Source organism: Sinocyclocheilus anshuiensis, unplaced genomic scaffold, assembly GCF_001515605.1.
Source record: "Sinocyclocheilus anshuiensis isolate Anshui unplaced genomic scaffold, SAMN03320099.WGS_v1.1 scaffold1644, whole genome shotgun sequence".
In the NCBI taxonomy this organism is placed as follows: domain Eukaryota; kingdom Metazoa; phylum Chordata; class Actinopteri; order Cypriniformes; family Cyprinidae; genus Sinocyclocheilus; species Sinocyclocheilus anshuiensis.
In genome coordinates this window covers 204,799-224,819 of record NW_015557451.1, presented here as the reverse complement: position 1 = coordinate 224,819, position 20,021 = coordinate 204,799, and the positions used below count along the sequence as shown (strand labels likewise).

At 36.1% G+C, this 20,021-nt stretch overlaps 1 protein-coding gene across 1 annotated transcript in view; it reads right to left on the bottom strand.

Moving 5' to 3' along the window:
• The window catches only part of LOC107679272 (dedicator of cytokinesis protein 11-like), a 92,985-nt gene that overhangs the window by 58,175 nt on the left and 14,789 nt on the right, over positions 1–20,021 (bottom strand). Inside the window, exons 9-29 of the mRNA XM_016474790.1 lie at positions 17,490–17,569; positions 16,691–16,774; positions 16,444–16,584; positions 14,703–14,939; positions 12,531–12,653; positions 11,186–11,268; positions 10,855–10,977; positions 10,434–10,510; positions 9,359–9,543; positions 8,742–8,807; positions 8,539–8,631; positions 7,626–7,749; positions 7,017–7,138; positions 6,798–6,881; positions 6,596–6,685; positions 4,719–4,840; positions 4,486–4,555; positions 4,010–4,135; positions 2,791–2,862; positions 1,915–2,061; positions 461–544 (exon numbers count right to left, since the gene is read on the bottom strand). Coding sequence (XP_016330276.1) covers positions 461–544; positions 1,915–2,061; positions 2,791–2,862; positions 4,010–4,135; positions 4,486–4,555; positions 4,719–4,840; positions 6,596–6,685; positions 6,798–6,881; positions 7,017–7,138; positions 7,626–7,749; positions 8,539–8,631; positions 8,742–8,807; positions 9,359–9,543; positions 10,434–10,510; positions 10,855–10,977; positions 11,186–11,268; positions 12,531–12,653; positions 14,703–14,939; positions 16,444–16,584; positions 16,691–16,774; positions 17,490–17,569 — 2,333 coding nt within the window. The remainder of the gene's footprint in view (positions 1–460; positions 545–1,914; positions 2,062–2,790; positions 2,863–4,009; positions 4,136–4,485; positions 4,556–4,718; positions 4,841–6,595; positions 6,686–6,797; positions 6,882–7,016; positions 7,139–7,625; positions 7,750–8,538; positions 8,632–8,741; positions 8,808–9,358; positions 9,544–10,433; positions 10,511–10,854; positions 10,978–11,185; positions 11,269–12,530; positions 12,654–14,702; positions 14,940–16,443; positions 16,585–16,690; positions 16,775–17,489; positions 17,570–20,021) is intronic.

The following is a 20,021-nucleotide window of genomic DNA, read 5'->3' as shown; positions in this document are numbered from 1 at the left end:
AAATATAAAGAGTTGTGAGAAAATACGATGCGTGTCAGATCCGCGTCATGTTCAGCAGCGGCAGCTCTTAAAGTGATAGCAGCCAAAATAACCTGATAACCCAGCTGCTGAGATGTCTGTTCCTAACAAGGGGGCAATTTCCTAGAGATATCAGTTTCTACATTAATTTGAAAATTATTGCAATATAAAAGTATATTTAAAAACTTTAATGCTAGGTGGGATTAATTGCAATTAATTTCAGAAAAGAATTGTGATTAATTAGTTAATTTTTTTTAATCAATTGACACCACTAATTATGACACTAATGTTACCTTGAAGTGGTACCACCAGGTTGATTCGATCCAAAAAACAAACAAACAAAAAAACATTTAGTCATTTACCAATTAATATTAATAACCCACTAAATAAATGCAAGTAGCATTGCTTTGGCCATGTAATGTATTTGAATTGTTTTGCCTACCTTTGGATCTTTCAGGCTGTAGCCACACATGTAGTCATTTATCAAACTGAAAGCAAATCCTCGGTTCATGAACGTAAGGCAGCGCTGTGAAGGGGGAGAGTTTCAGTCAGAACAATGTAATGCCTTAAAATGAGTCCATGTGAACAACAAATAAATAAAATTAATGAAAGATCCAGTAGTGACTACTGGTACCAGAAAAACTACAAAAACATTTACATCACAACACACTGGTGACCAAGTCCAAATGTTGAAACACACTTCAAATAATAGCTATTATTAGATAAAATAGATCAAATTTGCTCTAATCTACCAAATTTGATCACTTAAGTTTATTTATTAGTGTGAATGGCATTTGAAAGCTATGATTATAGGTTAACGTACAACTGCAGCATATCAAACACGCTTGTGCAACTTGTGTGCACTTTCAAGAACATGTAGACAACACAATTCAAACAATTAAATTAAAAATTAAATAGAAATAAAAAATAGCATTAAAATAAAATATTAAGCAACTTCTAGTGGCACAAACTGCAAAAGATTTTCATGGTTGACATGTATCATTGATCATTCAGAGATGATATTATTCTCAATCAATCATTGCATTTGTCTTTTATGTGGTCAAAAATATGGAGGAAAAATATTAAATATTAATATATACAGTGGGTACGGAAAGTATTCATAAAAAAGAGTGAAAAATTTAAGGGGTTCTGAATACTTTCTGTCCCCACTGTATATATATATATATATATATATATATATATAAAATTTGCTGTGATTTTCCTGTACTTTATGCAACTGCTATACATATTTACACAACCTTTCTTACGTTTGAGGTCAGTGAGATTTTTTAAATGCCCACTTATTTGATCAAAACTGCAGAAAAACATTGATATTGTGAAATATTAACAGAAGAATATTTTAAAATTTAACATTTATTCCTGTGAAGAATTTTCAGCAGCCATAGAAGCATTTCTTCTTATTATCAATGTTGAAAACAGTTGTGCTGCTTAATATTTTTGTGGAAACTATGACATATGTTTCTCAGGGATCTTTGATGAACCGAAAGTACAAATTAACTGCATTTCTTTTAAAAAATTCAAATCTTTTGTAACATTATAAATGTCTTTACTGTTGCTTTTAATCAATGTAATACATCCTTGCTGAAAAAAGTATTAATTTCTTATTAATAAAATAAAAATATTGAAAAAAAAAACCTTACTGACCCCAAACTTTTGTCATTTAAAACTTGAAGGAAATTTTAAAACATTAGGCATAACCTAAATGCTTTAAGTTAGATCACATGATCCTTCAGAAATCATGTTCAAGACACATTTCTTATTATTATCAATGTTGAAAACAGTTGTGTTGTTTACGTCATTGAGGCATTAAAGAGTTAAGCCTGACCTTAAATAATAAGCCTGATCTTACTCAAATACTACAGCTCTAGGCCTGACCTTGATGAAGCAGGCCAGGCTAAAGTTGACGCAGCGGGCCTCCTCTGGGATCTCCACATAGCGTATAGTGATGTGAGGCATGATCGACAACAACAGGGACTGCAGTGCTTGGTGGAATGATTCTGGAAACCTCTGCGCTCGAGGCATCTGCAGGAAATGTTTCACATTATTAACTGTCACATAGCTATGCTATGAATACTACATAGTTTCAGTGGGTATAGGAAAGATACCCAGTAGGATTTTATCTGATTTCATTTCAGCTATCAATGCCCCAGAATGATATTCTAACCAGACGGAAGTCCAATTTTAACAACTGAGAAAACAGTTTTCTTGAGTGTCATGCAATCTATTGTGCTGGAGGCATGTTTGAACAACAGACTTTATACACCGGCCTTTAAATGACATGAGTCAGGGTTTCAGTTATGCAAACAGGATCCAATGGCATGTCAAATAGGTCTATACATGTTTGAAATGGGCTGACAGAAAGTTTAAACTGTTAAACACACACTGTACATGCAAAAGACAACTCTGTGTCAACAGTACAGTACAGCACAGCTCGTGTTCCTTGTTTATGAGTTTGAAGGGTGTTTCTTCACAGATACCTTGATCATGCAAACTTTTGAAGAATGAGGAAGTTAACCGCATTCTATGTACAAATGCCAAAAGTGGAAAACAACATCCTGCTCGACAGCCCAGGATTATTTACATCCAGCTACTTTTTATTGTGTTTTACTGAAGATGATGACTAAGAAAAGGAAGTGGAAAAGAAAGCCCTATACACTCCGCTTAGATAACAAATGGCCGTTAATTGATATTAATCTAAAGTTTCTTTGATATTACTTTAAAGCGTCATATTTGTGAATAGATTATACTAACTTTCATTCTGTTACCATTCTGGAGGTATTGTGCCATTGACTTGGCCATGGTCTCAAAGAAGAACCAGGAATACTGTAATATAAGACAAAAAGAAAACGGACTTGATACAATAATACAGATGAATATCGTAAATGTGAGCCAATATATAAACAGTTTAAATATTTACAGATACCACAAACCATATTACACATTACTGTTCAAAAGATTGAGGTCAGTAAAAACAGTAATATTGTGAAATTTCTAAAATATTTAAATGAAATGTTCTTTTCTTTTATTTAAAATAAAATATTCTATTTTAATAAAATGTCATTTAATCTAGCTATGCCAAAGCTGAATTTTCATCAGCCATTACTTCAGTCATCAGTGTCACATGATACTTATATCTAATATGCTTATTTGGTGCTTAAGAAACAAAAGAGCAGCATTTATTTGAAATATAATTATTTTGTAACATTATAAATGTCTTTACTGTCACTTTTGATTAATTTAATGCATCCTTGCTGAATAAAAGCATTAATGTCATACAGAAAATAAAAAAATACTTAATGATCCCAAAATTTTGAACAGTAGTGTAACATGAAATCTAATTATTATTAATATAATGTTTATAATAATATTAATGTATACCATATCATATCACAGGAATGTTCTGAATGTGTGCCAATATAAAAACAAAATCTTAAATATACACATAACTGTATACAATACCACAACATAATCACAAAAGTAAAGCAAAGTGAAAGTTGCATTGCAGAAACAATGGACTTATTATTCTACCACAATACGATGTGATCTCTGACCCCAGCAAAAGTCAAACCAGTATTCAGTTATCTCATTCTGTAAAAGCGAATTCCCTCAAACCTAGTTCCAAGAAAGCACTGAGAACTGAATTCCAAGAAAATGTGTCCTTGTGGACATGGTTACGTAACCAGACTTTATGGAGATGCCGAGTCTATATGAGACGAGGTCGGTACATTGATTTGAATACACTGAGGAAGGTCCAGTGGCACTGAATAAAAGAAACTGGTGCATATTATTTGGGTGTCAATGGTCATATCATGATCTGTTTTTTGGAACAACCCACCAATTCCTCTTAACTTACTCGGACAATAAACCACAATTCTGAAGTGAATCAAAAGGATAGAAAATAAACACAACAGTGCCATCTGCTGTGCAAAGAGAGTAGATCATATTCACCATAACTGAACAGTTTTGTCACCTTGAGGAGTTTGTTGCAGGTGTTGAAGTCTGCAGTTTGTTTGAGGATGACAGTCACTGCTGTAGCCAAAACTTCATGTGTCGTCACCGAGTTTTCTGAAGTTGCGTTGTTGATCCGAAACACGTACTGCAAAATAAAACATTGATTTTTTAATTTTTTTTTAAATAAAACAAACAAATCAAAAGAGTACACATTTTATTTATAAAAAGAAAAGCTCTTCTTGGTAACCAAAGTTCTTCTGTCACATTACAAATACAAGAAAGCTTGTTACACATGCAAATGTTTACATTTCTGATGACTTTAATCAATATTTTTGTGACCAGATTAATAAAAATAACTTCAGTGTTTTTACTTTAACTAGTACTTTATAACTTCGGTTTCATCAAACTCACATTTGTGAGTCATCCATTATAGTATTGTGAGCATACATTATAGTTCATTCATGGTAAGGATAACAGGGAGATATAATGTTGTACCTTCAGAAAAGCGCGCAAGTAGTGCTCCAGTCCCTCCTCATGACACTGAGACACTATGTGAATGATTACCCTGAGACAAACAGAGGCACTCTGGTAACGTAGCAATCCTATACACTTTAAACCATACAAAACGATTAAATAAGGACATTTTGCATTCATAGGCTACTCTGCATACAAAACAGTAATACAGAAGCTTGTGTCTTTCTGAGAAGACAAATGAAGTGGTAAGTCACCGTGTGGAGTTTACAGCAATATCTCGACTCTCTTTGCTTGCCATCGTGAGGATCTCAAAGAGCTGAACGAGCACCGTAGGCAGAAACTTGATGCTGACCTGAGTCTCTACTGCATGTAGGCACTTGGAAATGAAACAGGAAATGAAAAGGATTCATGTAACACTGATGACTGGAGTAATGGCTGCTGAAAATTCAGATTTGCCAGATAGAGCAATTTATAATATGTGACCCTGGACCACAAAACCAGTCATAAGAGTCAATTTTTGTGAAATTGAGATTTATACATCATCTGAAAGCTGAATAAATAAGCTTTCCATTGATGTATGGTTTGTTAAGACAGGACAATATGTGGCCGAGATACCTATTATAAATCTGGAATCTGAGGGTGCAAAAAAATCAAAATACTGAGAAAATCGCCTTTAAAGTTGTCCAAATTAAGTTCTTAGGAATGTATATTACTAATCTGTAATTAGTAATAGACTGTAAGAGACTGTTGTGTTTTTGTGTTCACGGAAACATGGCTCAGCAACAGTGTTCCGGACTACGCTATTCAGCTCAACCAGCTAACATGCTATCGAGCGGATCACAAACTGGTCCAGCTGGGGCTCAACACTTCGCTGTGCAACTGTCTGTTGGACTTCCTGACTGGAAGACCTCAGGCAGTACAGGTCGGCAGTAACACATCCAGCACCATCACACTGACCACTGGGGCCCCCCCAAGGATGTGTGCTGAGCCCCCTCCTTGTCCGTCTATGGTGTGACTGTGGAGAGGGTTAGCAGCACGCAGTTCCTGGGTGTGCACATCACAGAGGACCTCTCCTGGACTGACAACACCGCAGCACTGGCCAGGAAAGCACAGCAGCATCTCTACTTCCTCCGTAAACTGAGAAGAGCCAGAGCCCCGGCCCCATCATGTGCACCTTCTACAAAGGCACCATCGAGAGCATTCTGACTAGCTGCATCACTGTGTGGTATGGTGCCTGCAACGCGTCCTGCCGCAAGACACTTCAACGCATAGTGAGAGCAGCTGAGAAGATCGTTGGTGCCTCTCTCCCCTCCCTCCAAGACATTTACAACACCCGTCTCACCCGCAAAGCCCTCTGCATTGCAGGTGATCCCACCCACCCAACACACAGCTTCTTCAGTCTGCTGCCATCAGGGAGGAGACTGCGGAGTCTCCAGGCCAGGACCAGCAGACTGAAGGACAGCTTCATCCATCAGGCTGTCAGGAAGCTGAACTCCGTCCGGACGAAGGGTCTGAGAGTAACGTAATTTCAATTCTCTGTATGTATGTGCTGTACATGTGGCAGAATTGACAATAAAGCAGACTTTGACTGACTTTGACTAATCAAAAATTAAGTTTTGATATATTTACGGTAAGAAATTTACAAAATATCTTCATGGAACATGATCTTTACTTAATATCCTAATGATTTTTGGCATAAAAGAAAAATCAATAATTTTGACTCATACAATGTATTTTTGGCTATTGCTACAAATATACCCCAGCGACATAAGACTGGTTTTGTGGTCCAGGGTCAAATATATTCAAATAGAAACTGTTATTTTAAAAATGTAATAATATTTCACAATATTACTGTTTTAACTGTATTTTTGATCAAACATATGCAACCATAGTGAGCAAGACACTTCTTTCAAAAATATTACGTTTTTAAACAGTAGTGTACAATATGTGCTCCAAAGAAAAGCTCAGCAAAATCACGAGCGAGGTTCAACATAAATTAAATAAAGTCCTCTGTTTAGAGAAAAAAAAAATGTTAAAAAGCACATAACATTGTGTAGTTTTATACACATCAAATTTTGTAATATTGTTTAACTTAAATGAACATTTTCCTGTGTTCACATGTAATTCTCACCTTTAGGTACTTGATGAGTTCAGCGGGATTGCCCTGTGATGTTGACCTCATCAGCTGGCTATACTGGAAGAAATTGTGGAGGTGCAAATCCTGGATGGATGAGAGTTACTAGATTAATGTTTTTATTTTACAGAACACGTCATTGCTCTCTGTTCAGTGCAATGGAAAGTGGCTGAACCATCCTTAGATCAGATCAACATACCTGAGTGTAAATTGTTGATGCTACATACGCTCGGACTCTAAATAATGGTTTGGCATTCTCCACCCATTTGATGTCTGGGGAAGACTGGAAAAAAAAAAAAAAGTGAATCAATCAATTCAAGTAGTCAAACCATAAATGAACAAATGAACCAACCAATCAACAACCCAACCAACAAACAATTAATTTTTAGAGTTAGTGTTGCTGAAAGGAAGATTTTACCTTTTTTGAGTCTTGGCCTTTGTCATATATGTACCCAGCTGGTAGATTAGCAGACACCGGAAGCTGTAGTTCTGAGGACTGTATTCTGCCATCCTTCAATAAAGGAGTCCAGGAATAACCCACTGTAGAGAGCGAGAGTTAAAGGTATATTCCTCACACACACACACACCAACATTCAACTGTATGCAGTCTCTTATACACACAAGGCATTTATTAATAATATTGTGAAATATTATTACAACTTAAAATAACCGTTTTATATTTTAACAAAGCTGAATTTTCAGTCTTTAGTGTTTCATGATGTTTCAGAAATTATTATACTGTAATATGCTGATTTGCTGAAACATTTCTCATTATTCTCAATGCTGAAAACAGTTGTGCTGCTCATTATTTTTGTGGAAACCATGACCATTTTTGAAAGATTCTTGGATGAATAGACAGTTCAAAAGAATCGTTCATTTTAAATATAAATCTTTGTAACCTTATAAATGTCTTTACTATTACTTTTGATCAATTTAATGTGTCCTTGATGAAAAAATTAATTAAAAAAATCTTACTGAGCATAAACTTTGGAACGGTAGTGTATACAATACACAAGCACACACTCACCCAGTGTTTCCACTCCATCCCGTTTCTTGGTGGGGGTTTTGTTGCCAACCTCACAGCTTATGTGGTTGAAAGTAAATAGAATGTGATGCTTCTCATGGACATGAACAGGAAGCTCGATTTTAATCTGTGACAGAAATGAAAATACTTCAACATTAAGGAAATCTTTACGAGTTGAATTCTAATCAAGTTCTTATAAAGAAAGTTGTGTGTTTTTTATAAGCCTGATTGTGACTCATAAATACAGTACATGAAAATATAAACATGTCATTGTGATTAGCTTCAAACAACACTGACTGAGTAAATAATGACAAATTCTTCCATTTTTGCTGAACTAATCCTTTAAGGCTCTCCCGCTGATGACATCATTAGGTTCGTTCCAGCAAATTATGCAATACTGTATCAAATAGCTCGTAGGCTATGTCTGTGCGTACTGTCTATGTTGATGTCTTGTGACTCATTCATCTATTGAATGAACAATCTGTCTTTAATATCTTGGCCCTGAGGGTCTGGTGAAGCCTAACAGGATGTGTCTCTAGAAGGATTCAGCTCTTCATATCCTTGACTCGGGAAAGCTCGTGCTTTGTGCTGTTTATAGCTCAGTCTGATCAAATGTTATGTTAGTAATGCAAATGTCATAGTTTTAGGTCTTGATAATAATCTAAGGATGTGTTTATATTTTGTGTGCTGTTTATGTCCTCAGGTATACAAATTATAAATATTTATTTTTAACAGTAATGATGGTACAAGTACAAGTAATTGCGTACAAGTAAAAACGTACAAGTAACTGCGATAAGTCCAATATGATGTGATGTCACCTGCTTGATGGATTTATACAGGTAATTAAAGATGAGATATTGTGTTGCTGTGCGGTTGAGTGAAAGAATAACACTACATGATAATATACGGATCTCACCTCATCATAAAACTCTGGACACTGATTGTGATGCAAAACTGCAGCAAAAGCACTGGTGGTATAAAGTGGAACCCCTGGCTTGCCATAGATGCACTAAAAGCAAACAGCGGTTAGTCAATTACGCATTACACTGCACTAATTATAAAAAATGTAAGAATTGGGGAATAAAACTGATATTACACAAAGAACACTCAAACAGTCACCTTCAATGGGGCGGCTCCTTCATCATCAGAATCCTTGAACTGAACACAAACTGCAATGTTTCGAGCCTGGAAGAAAATACAGACACTGTATCGGACCTCATCATATATATTAGCGAATATTTACTATCTCAACAACAATACATATAGCAATTATTCAAAACCTTTGGCTAACAGCATGTCCATAATGATGATAAATAATGTAATAGGACACCAATTATGTAGTGATAAATAAAGCAAAATGCTATTTTGCAAATGAATGAAACAGAATGAAAGCCAATAAACAGATGTCATTAGTATCATTGAGAAACAGATCTGTATAAATGTTTGGTAGCATCTCTAATTTAAAAGAAAAGAAGTTGGAGAGTAACAGGGCAAACAGCCAGCTTTCCAGCAGTGGAGGAGGATGCAATTAACCCTGAAGTCTGTTTAATTTGAGATACCATTTTCCGTGAATTGATTATGAATAGAATCCCTGGGGCTCTTCACAGAGCCTCATGTGTGAAAACACGTAGGCAGACATTGTTACTGCTTGAAGGAGCTTGTTGTTGCACCACCACCCACAGCTTCCCAGTTCCACTAATTACAGAAGGTGCTTTGTGACGTGTGAGGAACCTCACCTTGGCAAATGTCTTCTGATTGTCGTATTTTAGCTGCTGAGGATAGACATAGAGATGGTTCTTGTAGATGGTGAATGGGTGGTTGTATCTGGCCTCTTCTGGGACAAACTCCTCCACTTCCACGGACACCCTCTCACACTGCTCCTCAAACGGCTTCACAGGAATATAAGATGATGTGACAGAGTCTGTGAAGATAAAGGTTATAAATTAAATACCATTCATTATATGTTAACCCTCATGATGTGTTCTGTTCATTTTGAAACGGAAACTAGCATTTTCTTTTTAATTTCGTTTCGTAATTTATGTACTTTTTGGGGATTTTTTTCCCCCACCTTGTTAGCATAATGACAGATTTACAAGCAATTTTTCATAGGACAGTCATTTTTGACCAGGAACACAAGATTAGGTAAAGGATTTTCAGGGTTAAATGTGAAAACAAAATGTGTCCACAGTGTACAAATTGGCATCCCATTCCTTTTTTAAAAGTAATAAAGACACAAATACCAGATTCATTCAAAAAGAGAACTATTACAAATTGAAATAAAATTAACCTAGCTATTTTTAAACATATCAAAAAGACTATGTATTCCTAATGCAGACTGTATCAATTAAAATCACATATCAATGACATAATCTGTTAAACAGATATTCAATCAACTAAAAAATATTTTAAATCATTATTTTTTAAATTAGTTACTATTATGCAAAAGCATAATGTTTAGCTGACACTGCATGATTTCCCCATTACAAAAAATATGGAACATTCAATAAAACTGTGACACCCAGGAAGTGACGTCATTTGGTGGAACAGCAGAAAAACAAGTAAATAATCTCCTTCCATTTTCTTAATTTTTACACATTTGTCACGTGAACCATGTTCTCAAAGTTATAAAAAAAATTTCATTTATAAACTGACTTTGTTTCTATGAGTTATGAATTGCATCATATGCTAAATTGTGCCTTTAAATAAATTGTTACTGAGAATTCAAAAATTCTACGCCTTAGAGTTAGAAAGAAAGAATGTGTTATCTAATATTAAAAGCCAAATGAAATAAAAAAAGACAAACAAACGTACTTGACAAGTCTGGAGGCACGCACTCAACAGTGATGTTAATTTGTCCAGGGATTATCTGCAGTTTGTTCTTCTCTGGTCTACGAACAAAAATGTCTCTTCAAAACATTCATAATGCATAATACAATAAAGTGACTAACAAGGAAGTACATTCCTGGTGGATGACGGGGATTTTGCCAAGTGCAACATGTCATTCACATCAACAATTTAGTGATAGGCAAAGGAATAGGGTTAATCTTAAAGGCTTGTACACCATTCTTATCACTTCCCTCTGATTCATGGCTAGTGTTTAGGTTAGGGATCAAATTAGGACTGTTGTTACAGGCATGCTGACCCAGGAAAATTTCCTACTTGTCAAATTCACAGGGATACCTGGCATCAAAAGATGGTGTATTGAGTCTAGTACACGCGCGTTGCCACTCACTTTTTGAGATCTGTCAGCAGTTTGATAAGGTCTTCAGTGGATATCTTGCTACTGTCTTGGCGGTAGAGTGGAGAGAACTTCCCCTCAATGTCTAAACTGCCTTGGTAATCTTTGAACACCTGTCTGAAGACACAACACACATATCCTTGGCACCAGAAATGAACTTTAAAACACTTACACATTACCTAAATATTTACTAAAGTGATTTCCGAAGAGTACTGACTGTGACATTCCAGTTTGAAGGGCACGTAATTCTACTTGATGTAGAACATAGATCATTTAAGCTTTACTAGTCCATTAAGTGAATAAGGAGCGAGTTTCTGCATCTTACTTGGCAGCCCAAGCGAAGGGCATCCGGTACTGGCCCAGCCGTTGGCACGTCTGCTTGGCAGTCTTCAGGACTTTCTGCACTGTCTGAGAAACAGACACATAAAAAGGCATGGGAGCATTCTGGAAGCATTTAAATCTGAATTATCAAAAGACAATTCAGGTCAAAAACATTACAAAACATTACTTAAAGGGTTAGTTCACCCAAAAATGAAAATTAGACTGTTTTACTTACCCTCGAAGCATCCTAGGTGTATATAACTTTCTTCTTTCAGACGAATCCAGTCGGAGTTATATTAAAAATTGTCCTGGCTATTCCAAGCTCTATCATTGCAGTCAGCGGGTGTTGCAGTTGAACAGTCCACAAGTCGTCAAATAAAGCTCGCGCATTCATAATAAAACGTGCCTCACACGGCTCCGGGGGATGAATAAAGGCCCCCTGTAGCGAATCCATGTGTTTTTGTAAGAAAAATATCCATATTTCAAACATAATAAACACTTTTCTCTCACTTCCGCTGATTGTCATACACTGAAGCAGTTCCGGTGGATGACGCCGCACGTTGGCATTGTGTGATTAGTGACAAATGCAGAGAGAGAACAAAACAAAACGCCGGTCACGAATTAGAAGTACAAACCGAGGATTTGTAAAGAAAAATGTCGGATGATTTCAATATAAACCAAGAGGAGACTGGTTTTCCTTTGCTAAAGTAAGGAAACTTTGCTTCCTTTGCTCCTTAAAACAAACTCGCGAGACTAGCATTTCTCAGAGGCGCGCACGCTGCGCACACGTCATACACCTTCCGCCGGAACGCCTTCCGCGCATGAGAGAAAAGTGTTTATTACGTTTGAAATATGGATATTTTTCTTACAAAAACACATGGATTCGCTACAGGGGGCCTTTATTCACCCCCCGGAGCCGTGTGAGGCACGTTTATTATGAATGTGCGTGCTTTATTTGACGACTTGTGGACTGTTCAACTGCAACACCCGCTGACTGCAATGATAGAGCTTGGAATAGCCAGGACAATTTTTTATATAACTCCGACTGGATTCGTCTGAAAGAAGAAAGTCATATACACCTAGGATGCTTCGAGGGTGAGTAAAACACAAGCTAATTTTCATTTTTGGGTGAACTAACCCTTTAACACCCAACAATTGTATAAATACAACACATTTTTATACTATTTTTATACAATACTTTTATTTTCCACATCAGACTGACATTTAAAATGTTAAAATGCATCCTAGAGAGTGTAGACAGCTTGTTGATGTTATGCAACACTAAGAACTCATGCCTAAGAACTGTTTTCAGTTCTCTTGAAGCATGTGTGTGTTATTGAGCACCAGACCTTGCTGATGTCAGAGGTCTTAATGTAGGGCTCAGTGCAATGGGTGATGCCATTCTGTAAGACCTTTTCCACCCGTGCCAGCAGGAAGATGTCTGTGTGGGGGTTGGTAACGGAGAAAATACCCTGGATAACACAAAAGGACACACTGTGGTTATACGAACACTTAGAAGTAAAAAGGAAAATTAAATAGACTGAAAGATCATTAAAGATTAACATGGGTAAATGTTTTGTTGATTATGGACATTCAGTGTAATTAACTCAAGTCGTTAAAAAGACAAAAAAATTGGAATACAGTGGTTTAAATAGCTAGTTTGTTCATTTTATTTTGCTGGTTTGAACAACAACAACAATAATAATAATAATAATTATTATTATTATTATTATTATTATTATGGTCATATTTCAGTTTTCACATAAATTAATGAATGAATAGACATACTTTTATTATTATTATTATTATTATTATGTGAAAGCTACAGAGAAAGTGTATTTTGAGAGAGTCTCATAGGGCCACATATCCAAATTTTAAAACATAGGTTGCCGAGATGCCTCCTTTTAACCTCTCTGGCCCCTGCAGACTTGTTCTATGCACTTTCACATAACCATATCATGATCAAAAAATCTAAATCATAAACTAAACTGCAAGACATTGTTCAAGACATTGTACTAGTTCTAGTGTCTCTTTCTCTCTCTAACACATCCAGCCATCTCTTCTTCATGTCAGCTGCCCTGCGTTATGTCAGTTCCAGTAAAGCCACGTCATGTCTCCCAGACTGTCAGCAGAGGCTTGAGACCATCATGGCACTGGCTTTGATTTAGTGCATAGCGTTAGTGCTATGAAACAGTGCTGTGTTAAAACTTAAAGCCGTGTCTGCCCTGGCCACACGCCTTGTACAGAACAGCAAGCTCAAACCCATGAAAACACACACAGATAAGTAAGCCTTGAGACGATTAGTTAGATATAACAATCCATGATTTATAACTGGAAAACTTCAATACCAGAGATAAAAAGGTGCACTTATTTAGCAGAGCTCTCCGTATCATCCTGCATTAAAAGGCATCAGGCCTGCAAAAGGTGACAGATGTAAATTAATAATAAAGAAAAAATGTGTCTTCAGTTGTGTATACTGAACTTAGTGTTAATGAGGCATGAAAGTTCACATGCACATGATTTTACATGTGGCTGTTATTGCAAAATGGACACAGGCTTTCAACAGAAGGCAGAAATATAATGGCATGTGCAAATGACGCAAGTCAGCCAAACAATAACTATATTCAGCCACCTGCAGCCCTGAAAACTGCATGGATGTGCAAAATTCTGAAACCACATTGACTTCCCTATCAGAAGCACAGCAGAAGCATCCTTCTTATTCAGCAGTGCCGGACAATGCTCGCCGAGGAGGGTTGCCAGTCATTTGCAGAAATATTCAGCAAAGTACAGATTTTAAAAGTTGACCAGGATAAATCTGTCACAAACTAAAGAACAGAAAGCTCTCTCTTGATTTTAATGGTGCTTGCTAATGCTTTTTCACCTAGTGGACCATAAAACAGGCAACAACAAAAAAAGAGCCATATCTAGTGACCGGAGTATCACAGAGACACGGTGGCAGTGTTAGTTATTTATTAGTATCACTGGGATACTATTATACTTTGTATTAATACTTTAAATTTGATTTATTTTTATATTTAATTTAGTTTCAGTTATTTTAATACATTAATTTTTATACTTTAAATAAAATACAATATACATTTTATATTTCTTATTTTTATATATATTAAATTTATTATTATTATATTTTGTTATTATTTCATTTTTTGGTTTAAGTTTTAGTTAACTATAATTTGGGTCTGTAATCAACCACCTAGCAATCACACAGCAACAAACTAAAAACACCTGAATACATTAGCAACCACATAGCAATGCCCTGACAACCACTTTCTATGATTGGGAAGGTGAGTTTTGATAGGCAAGAGCCACTTACTTATTATACTATATTGTATATTATTTATGTAAAATTATGTAAAAAGTCTTTATACAAGATAAATTCATCATTACTGTATTGGAAGTACAGCATTTTCTTGCAGCAAAGGGTTATTTTAATTATCTTCAGATAATATGTGTCTAGAAAGCCATCCCCAAAGTGTTACCATGTCAGTATGATGAACTTTTACCTGAGAGGGGAAGCGTATAAGAGACTCCGCGACCCTCTGGAGAACCGGCAGACCGTGTCCGTTTACCCTGACTGTTTCATTTCCATCTCCTCCTTCTGGTTCTTTTGGCGTCCCAGGAGAACCTTCTTGAAGCATTTCCCTCACACAGGGTGGATTGAGGTCAACGTGAAAGTCTGCAGAGATCTTACATCCTTTGGACAGATCAAACAACGCTAGGCTGATGAAGAATGGCTCTACCTGAGGAGAAACCACAAAGTGTGGAATGAATGAGGCTGATGAGTCTTCACACCCTATTTGACATCTTTACTGTGGTAACTTCGATTCAAGCAAGCAATCTGTCTGAGCAGTACTATATACTGTGAGGATCATATAGTTTGTTTGATATAGATTATATAATTTAATGACAGCAAATCAGATTCAAGCAAAAGACTGTACTTCTAGTATTTATGTAACCACATCTCTGTGTGTAATTTCACTCCATTCGCATCAGTCATATCTCTTTTAATCATTTAACAAAGTGTGGGAAAGTCAAGATGCATTCTAAGGGAGCAGAAGCTTTCCAAACCCTGCTGATGAGAGCCAGCATTCCTTCCCTGGAGCCACTGAGAGTGCTTCACTGAGCGTGATCATATTCATCACTGTGTTCTGGATGAGTCCTCTGTCCTCATGCCAAAAATCTCTAATTCATCTCTCATTAAAAGAACTCCATGATATTCAACTATACTGACCCATAACTGCTGTTCTCTGACAGTCAAAGCTAGACAATCGTTGACACATTTATTATGTAACCTGGGACACAAAGAGAATTTATGGGTTTCATGTGATGTTCGTAGCTTAAGAAACACATGATTCAAAAATACATTTATATTTTATTGCATAGGCCTATCCTCTGTACAGGACATTAGGATTAAGAAAATAAAGGCAAGACTATACTATAACTAAAATAACATTTTTCATTTACAAATCAATTTTTAGGCTTTGAACAGTATTTTCCTTTACCACTGATATTGTAAAATGTAAAAAAAAAAAAAAAATGATTATTTAATTTTTTTTTAAAATGTTTTAACATTTTAATTTTATATATAATAAACAAATAAATTAGCAATGCCTGTATCTAAATGTTTTTCAGCACTTTTATACATTATTATTATTATTAATTGTATTTAACTTTCACAAAATGTATTTTTAACATGTCACTAAAACTTAATAATAATAATACAATTATAATATAATACAATCCTTATTATTATTATTCCTTTTTTTTTTTTTAAATAAAGTTTTACTAAAATGTTGAAAAAAAATCAGATACATGCAATTGATCTTTTAAAATAATATGCCTACGATTTTTTCTATAATTGTGACGTCAAACATATTTAAAAACCAAGAAGAGGAAGTTGTCATGGCCAAAGCCCTTTTTTAAGATATACAGTACCAGGACTCTCTATATATGAAAAAATTCACAAAACAACTTACATCTACAGAGAACAAATATGAATGGTGGAGTCCCATGAGAATAACTGAGCCCAAAGGTATAATTCTGTTTTTGCTTAGAAATGATAGGGATATACTGCACTGGTTAATATTGTTCATGATTATTCAAAGTCTAAACATTCTCATGTATCAAAGATCAACAGTAGCACTGGCAGCATTTACATTGGCAGCATCACAAAACAGGACCAACGGGATCAACAAAAATGTGACTGACAAAAAAGATGAAACACATAGCTTAAGGTTTACTCACGTTGGTTAGGATGCCATCATTCTTCTCACTGACACATCCTTGCAGGCTGAAGGTCAAGTCGTGACAGCTAACCATGATTCTTCGGCCAAATCTCTCTTCAAATGGCTTCACGTCAGGCTCGATGCCTGAGAAATCTAATCTCTGAAGAGGAAGGGAGAGATATAATTTATTAATTTTCCTCATTGCTTCACATAGGCAAAGAAAGACTGTCTTTCTAATAGCTGTACACTGGACATGATGGACAAACCTGCATCTCAGGATCGAGGGTGAAGATCTTCTGCCGACTTTCATTCCTGCTCATTTTATTCAGCTGGTCGGTTTCTCTGGCATACTGGAGATAACAGGACTGTTTGCATTTGTAAAAGCATTTAAATAAACCGAACCCAAATTCACCAAAACGTGTGAGAGTCACTCAAAAATTACAATCTGCTAAAAATATACTCATCCTCAGGCCATCCAAGATTTATATAAGTTTGTTTCTTCATTGGATTTTGAGAAATTTTGCATTGCATCACTTACTCACCAATGGATTCTTTGCAGTGAATGGGTGCCAAACAGCTGATAAAAACTGCCTGAGGGTGAGTCAATTTTTAGCAAATTCTCATTTTTGGGTGAACTATTCCTTTAATATACTTCATCCCACCATGCACTGAAATCAGTTTGACCTTCTACTTCCAGTACGATGAATAAACCAGGAGCAAAATCAACTGCAATTTTTAATATCTTTCTTGACTTTTTTTGATTGACCTGTCATAATTTAAGACATTTAAGCACAAAAGTGGACTAAAAATGCAAAATAATATTTATTATTTTGTGACGCCACTCACTGAATTAGGTCGTGTGACAACAATGAAGCATACTTCTGTTTTAAATGTGTATTACTGCATGCATACTATTACATATTTCTGAGTAGTAAACTGTCATCAGTATATACTGCACAGTATGCAGAAGACAATATCCCAGTATTCTGAACTCAGCCACTTAAAATGCACAAAGAAGCAATCAAACCACTACAGTTAGGATTGTAATTATTTTGTGTCAAGTACCTTCATTAGCTCTGGATGAAGACTCCGGCCAAAGCTCTCTGCAATGTTCTCTGGTCTCCCCTGGCTACTGCTGTCGTCATCTGTTTGGATGAGACACTTGTTAATCAAAAGGCAAACTGATTAATTCTAACTGAAGATGAATGCATGACAGACAAAGCCTTATATCATTATGCAGTGTGTGAATATGGTCTTATCTTAGACACCAAGCAGAATAATTAAAACGGTCTTTAGTCATGACTGCCTGGTACTTTTAAAAAGTAAAAGACAAAATCTCATATTTGCTGATTTGCTGATCAATGTGTTTGATATATTTGAAAGTCAAATGAGTTTCTAAACTGCTCCACTGGAACAGGAAGCAGTACCATTGTCTGTAATGTGTGTATGTGTTAAATGGTGTCGAATCGGGGACAGTAGGTGGGGCTTTTTGGGAAATCAGCTGCTCTCATTTATTCATGCAGACACAAGAGAAGGTGGGTTGCTAGAAGATTTATCTTCACATTGTGAGTTGGAATATTTTTAAATGGCTGCTTGGCTCTTGTACTGTCACTTTCCATAAATAGGTTACACACTGGTCTGGTTTTATCTTATTAGACAGATTTAAATAACTATCATCTAAAACAGGACACAAAATATCTGCCTCTCTCCTCCCGCTAAAATGGTGATTTTGGCCTAAATCCTGCAACTAAGATCAAATCAACAACGCAATAATGTTATTATAATCTGTTCAATTGATATTCAATTCACTGCATTAATGTTTAAAATTATTAACTTATTCTAATGACAATTGCCTACATTTAATTTAGGCTAAATATGCATTTTTCTGAAGCACTTTTCATTGGTGAACAAGAAAAATATATATATTTTAAAATATTTTATATACCATTCAAGGAAAGTGCTTATACTATCTAGAAGGCATACATGTTAGGACAGTCTATTAAACTTAGAGCAATTAAAACCAGAGTAGTTATGGTTATGCTTAATTCTAATTCTACAGCCCACATGCCAAAGAGCAGAAATTGTATCATAGAACAACAGCGTCATTTCAACAGAGATCTGAAATCTGCATATTAGTCATTCCAAAAATCGAGAAGTTAGATTGAATGCATGTTATTGAAAACAATTTAATTTCCTCATGACCAGCACATGGAAGGTCTTAAAAACAAGTGCCACTATTGGCCAAAGTTTATACCATAGAAGCACAGGGAGTTGTTTATCAGCATCTTTACTGAACGGGCCAAAAGTAGCATTCCCTTCACAGCTCCTCTATGTGAATACAGCCTCCCTAACATTTCAGTAATTTGTCAACACAAGAATATTTACTGAAAGCCCGAAAGACTGTCTCCTATAATAAAAAAGCAGAAACTGTACTATTATTATTATTCAGTAGGCCTTATTTCGAATACAGAGAAAACATCAAGTTCAATAGGTTTCAAAAAGGCCCCAAAATAAAACTAATAAACTTATTATATTTGGAAGTAGCAGAATGGGAACTATACATCTTTTCAGGAAGTAGCACATACCAGTTTCCCCACGTTGCCAAAATGCTTGCCATTTGGTTATGTGCGGGGATCGTTTGGCTATTTTCATTAGGAAGAGGGTGGTATTTGTTCCCAGACGAAGAGGAAACGGGGAGAACAGCCAATTAAAAACGGCTTATTGTTGGTATTTTGGGAGTGACATCGTGTCTTCTTTGATGATGATGCAATAAGTTTCATTACATCATTAAAGTGATGATGATGGTGGTCTCACGATAGAAATGCTTAAAGGAATAGAACTTACTTTGTCTGGAGGGAGAAGGGCTTAGAGTCCATCAAGGACCTTTATGTTGAGGGAAGGTTTGCATCCTTTAGCCAGTTAAGAGAGAAATTTGATTTGCCTCATGCACACTTCTTTCGTTATCTACAAATTAGGCACTATGTAAAGTCCAAAATTAGTCATTTCGAACAACTCCCTGAAAAGCATGTGTTTTTTTGATGTTTTTCTAAATCCTCCTGATTCTAGGCATCTTATTTCCAAATTAGTTTGCTTAATTGAAAGCTGCGTTGCAGCCCCTACTGAGAGATTTAACGCAGCCTGGGAGGAAGACCTGGGAGTTGAGCTGACGATATGTGGGATAAGTGTCTGACTACAATACAGGTCTGCTCAGTTAACAGCAGACACCAACTGATTCAATTCAAGGTTGTTCATCGCTTGCATTACACTAAAACCAAACTGCATAAAATTTTCCCCTCTGTTTCACCAATGTGTGACCGGTGCAAGGTGGCAGAGGATACAACTTCTCATGCTTTCTGGTTTTGCCCATTATTGTCTGGGCTTTGGTCAAGCATATTTGACTGGTATTCCAAGGCTTACAATAGGCCTCTTCCACCGGATGCAGAACTTGCTATCTTTGGTTTTTTACAGCGCACCTCCTGCCTCCCGGGGACATTACAGCAGTCTCTAACCCTGGGTATGATTGTGGCTAAGAGACTTGTGCTTAAGAACTGGAAGTCACCCTCACCCCCTTCCTTTCGAATGTGGATTATGGACATG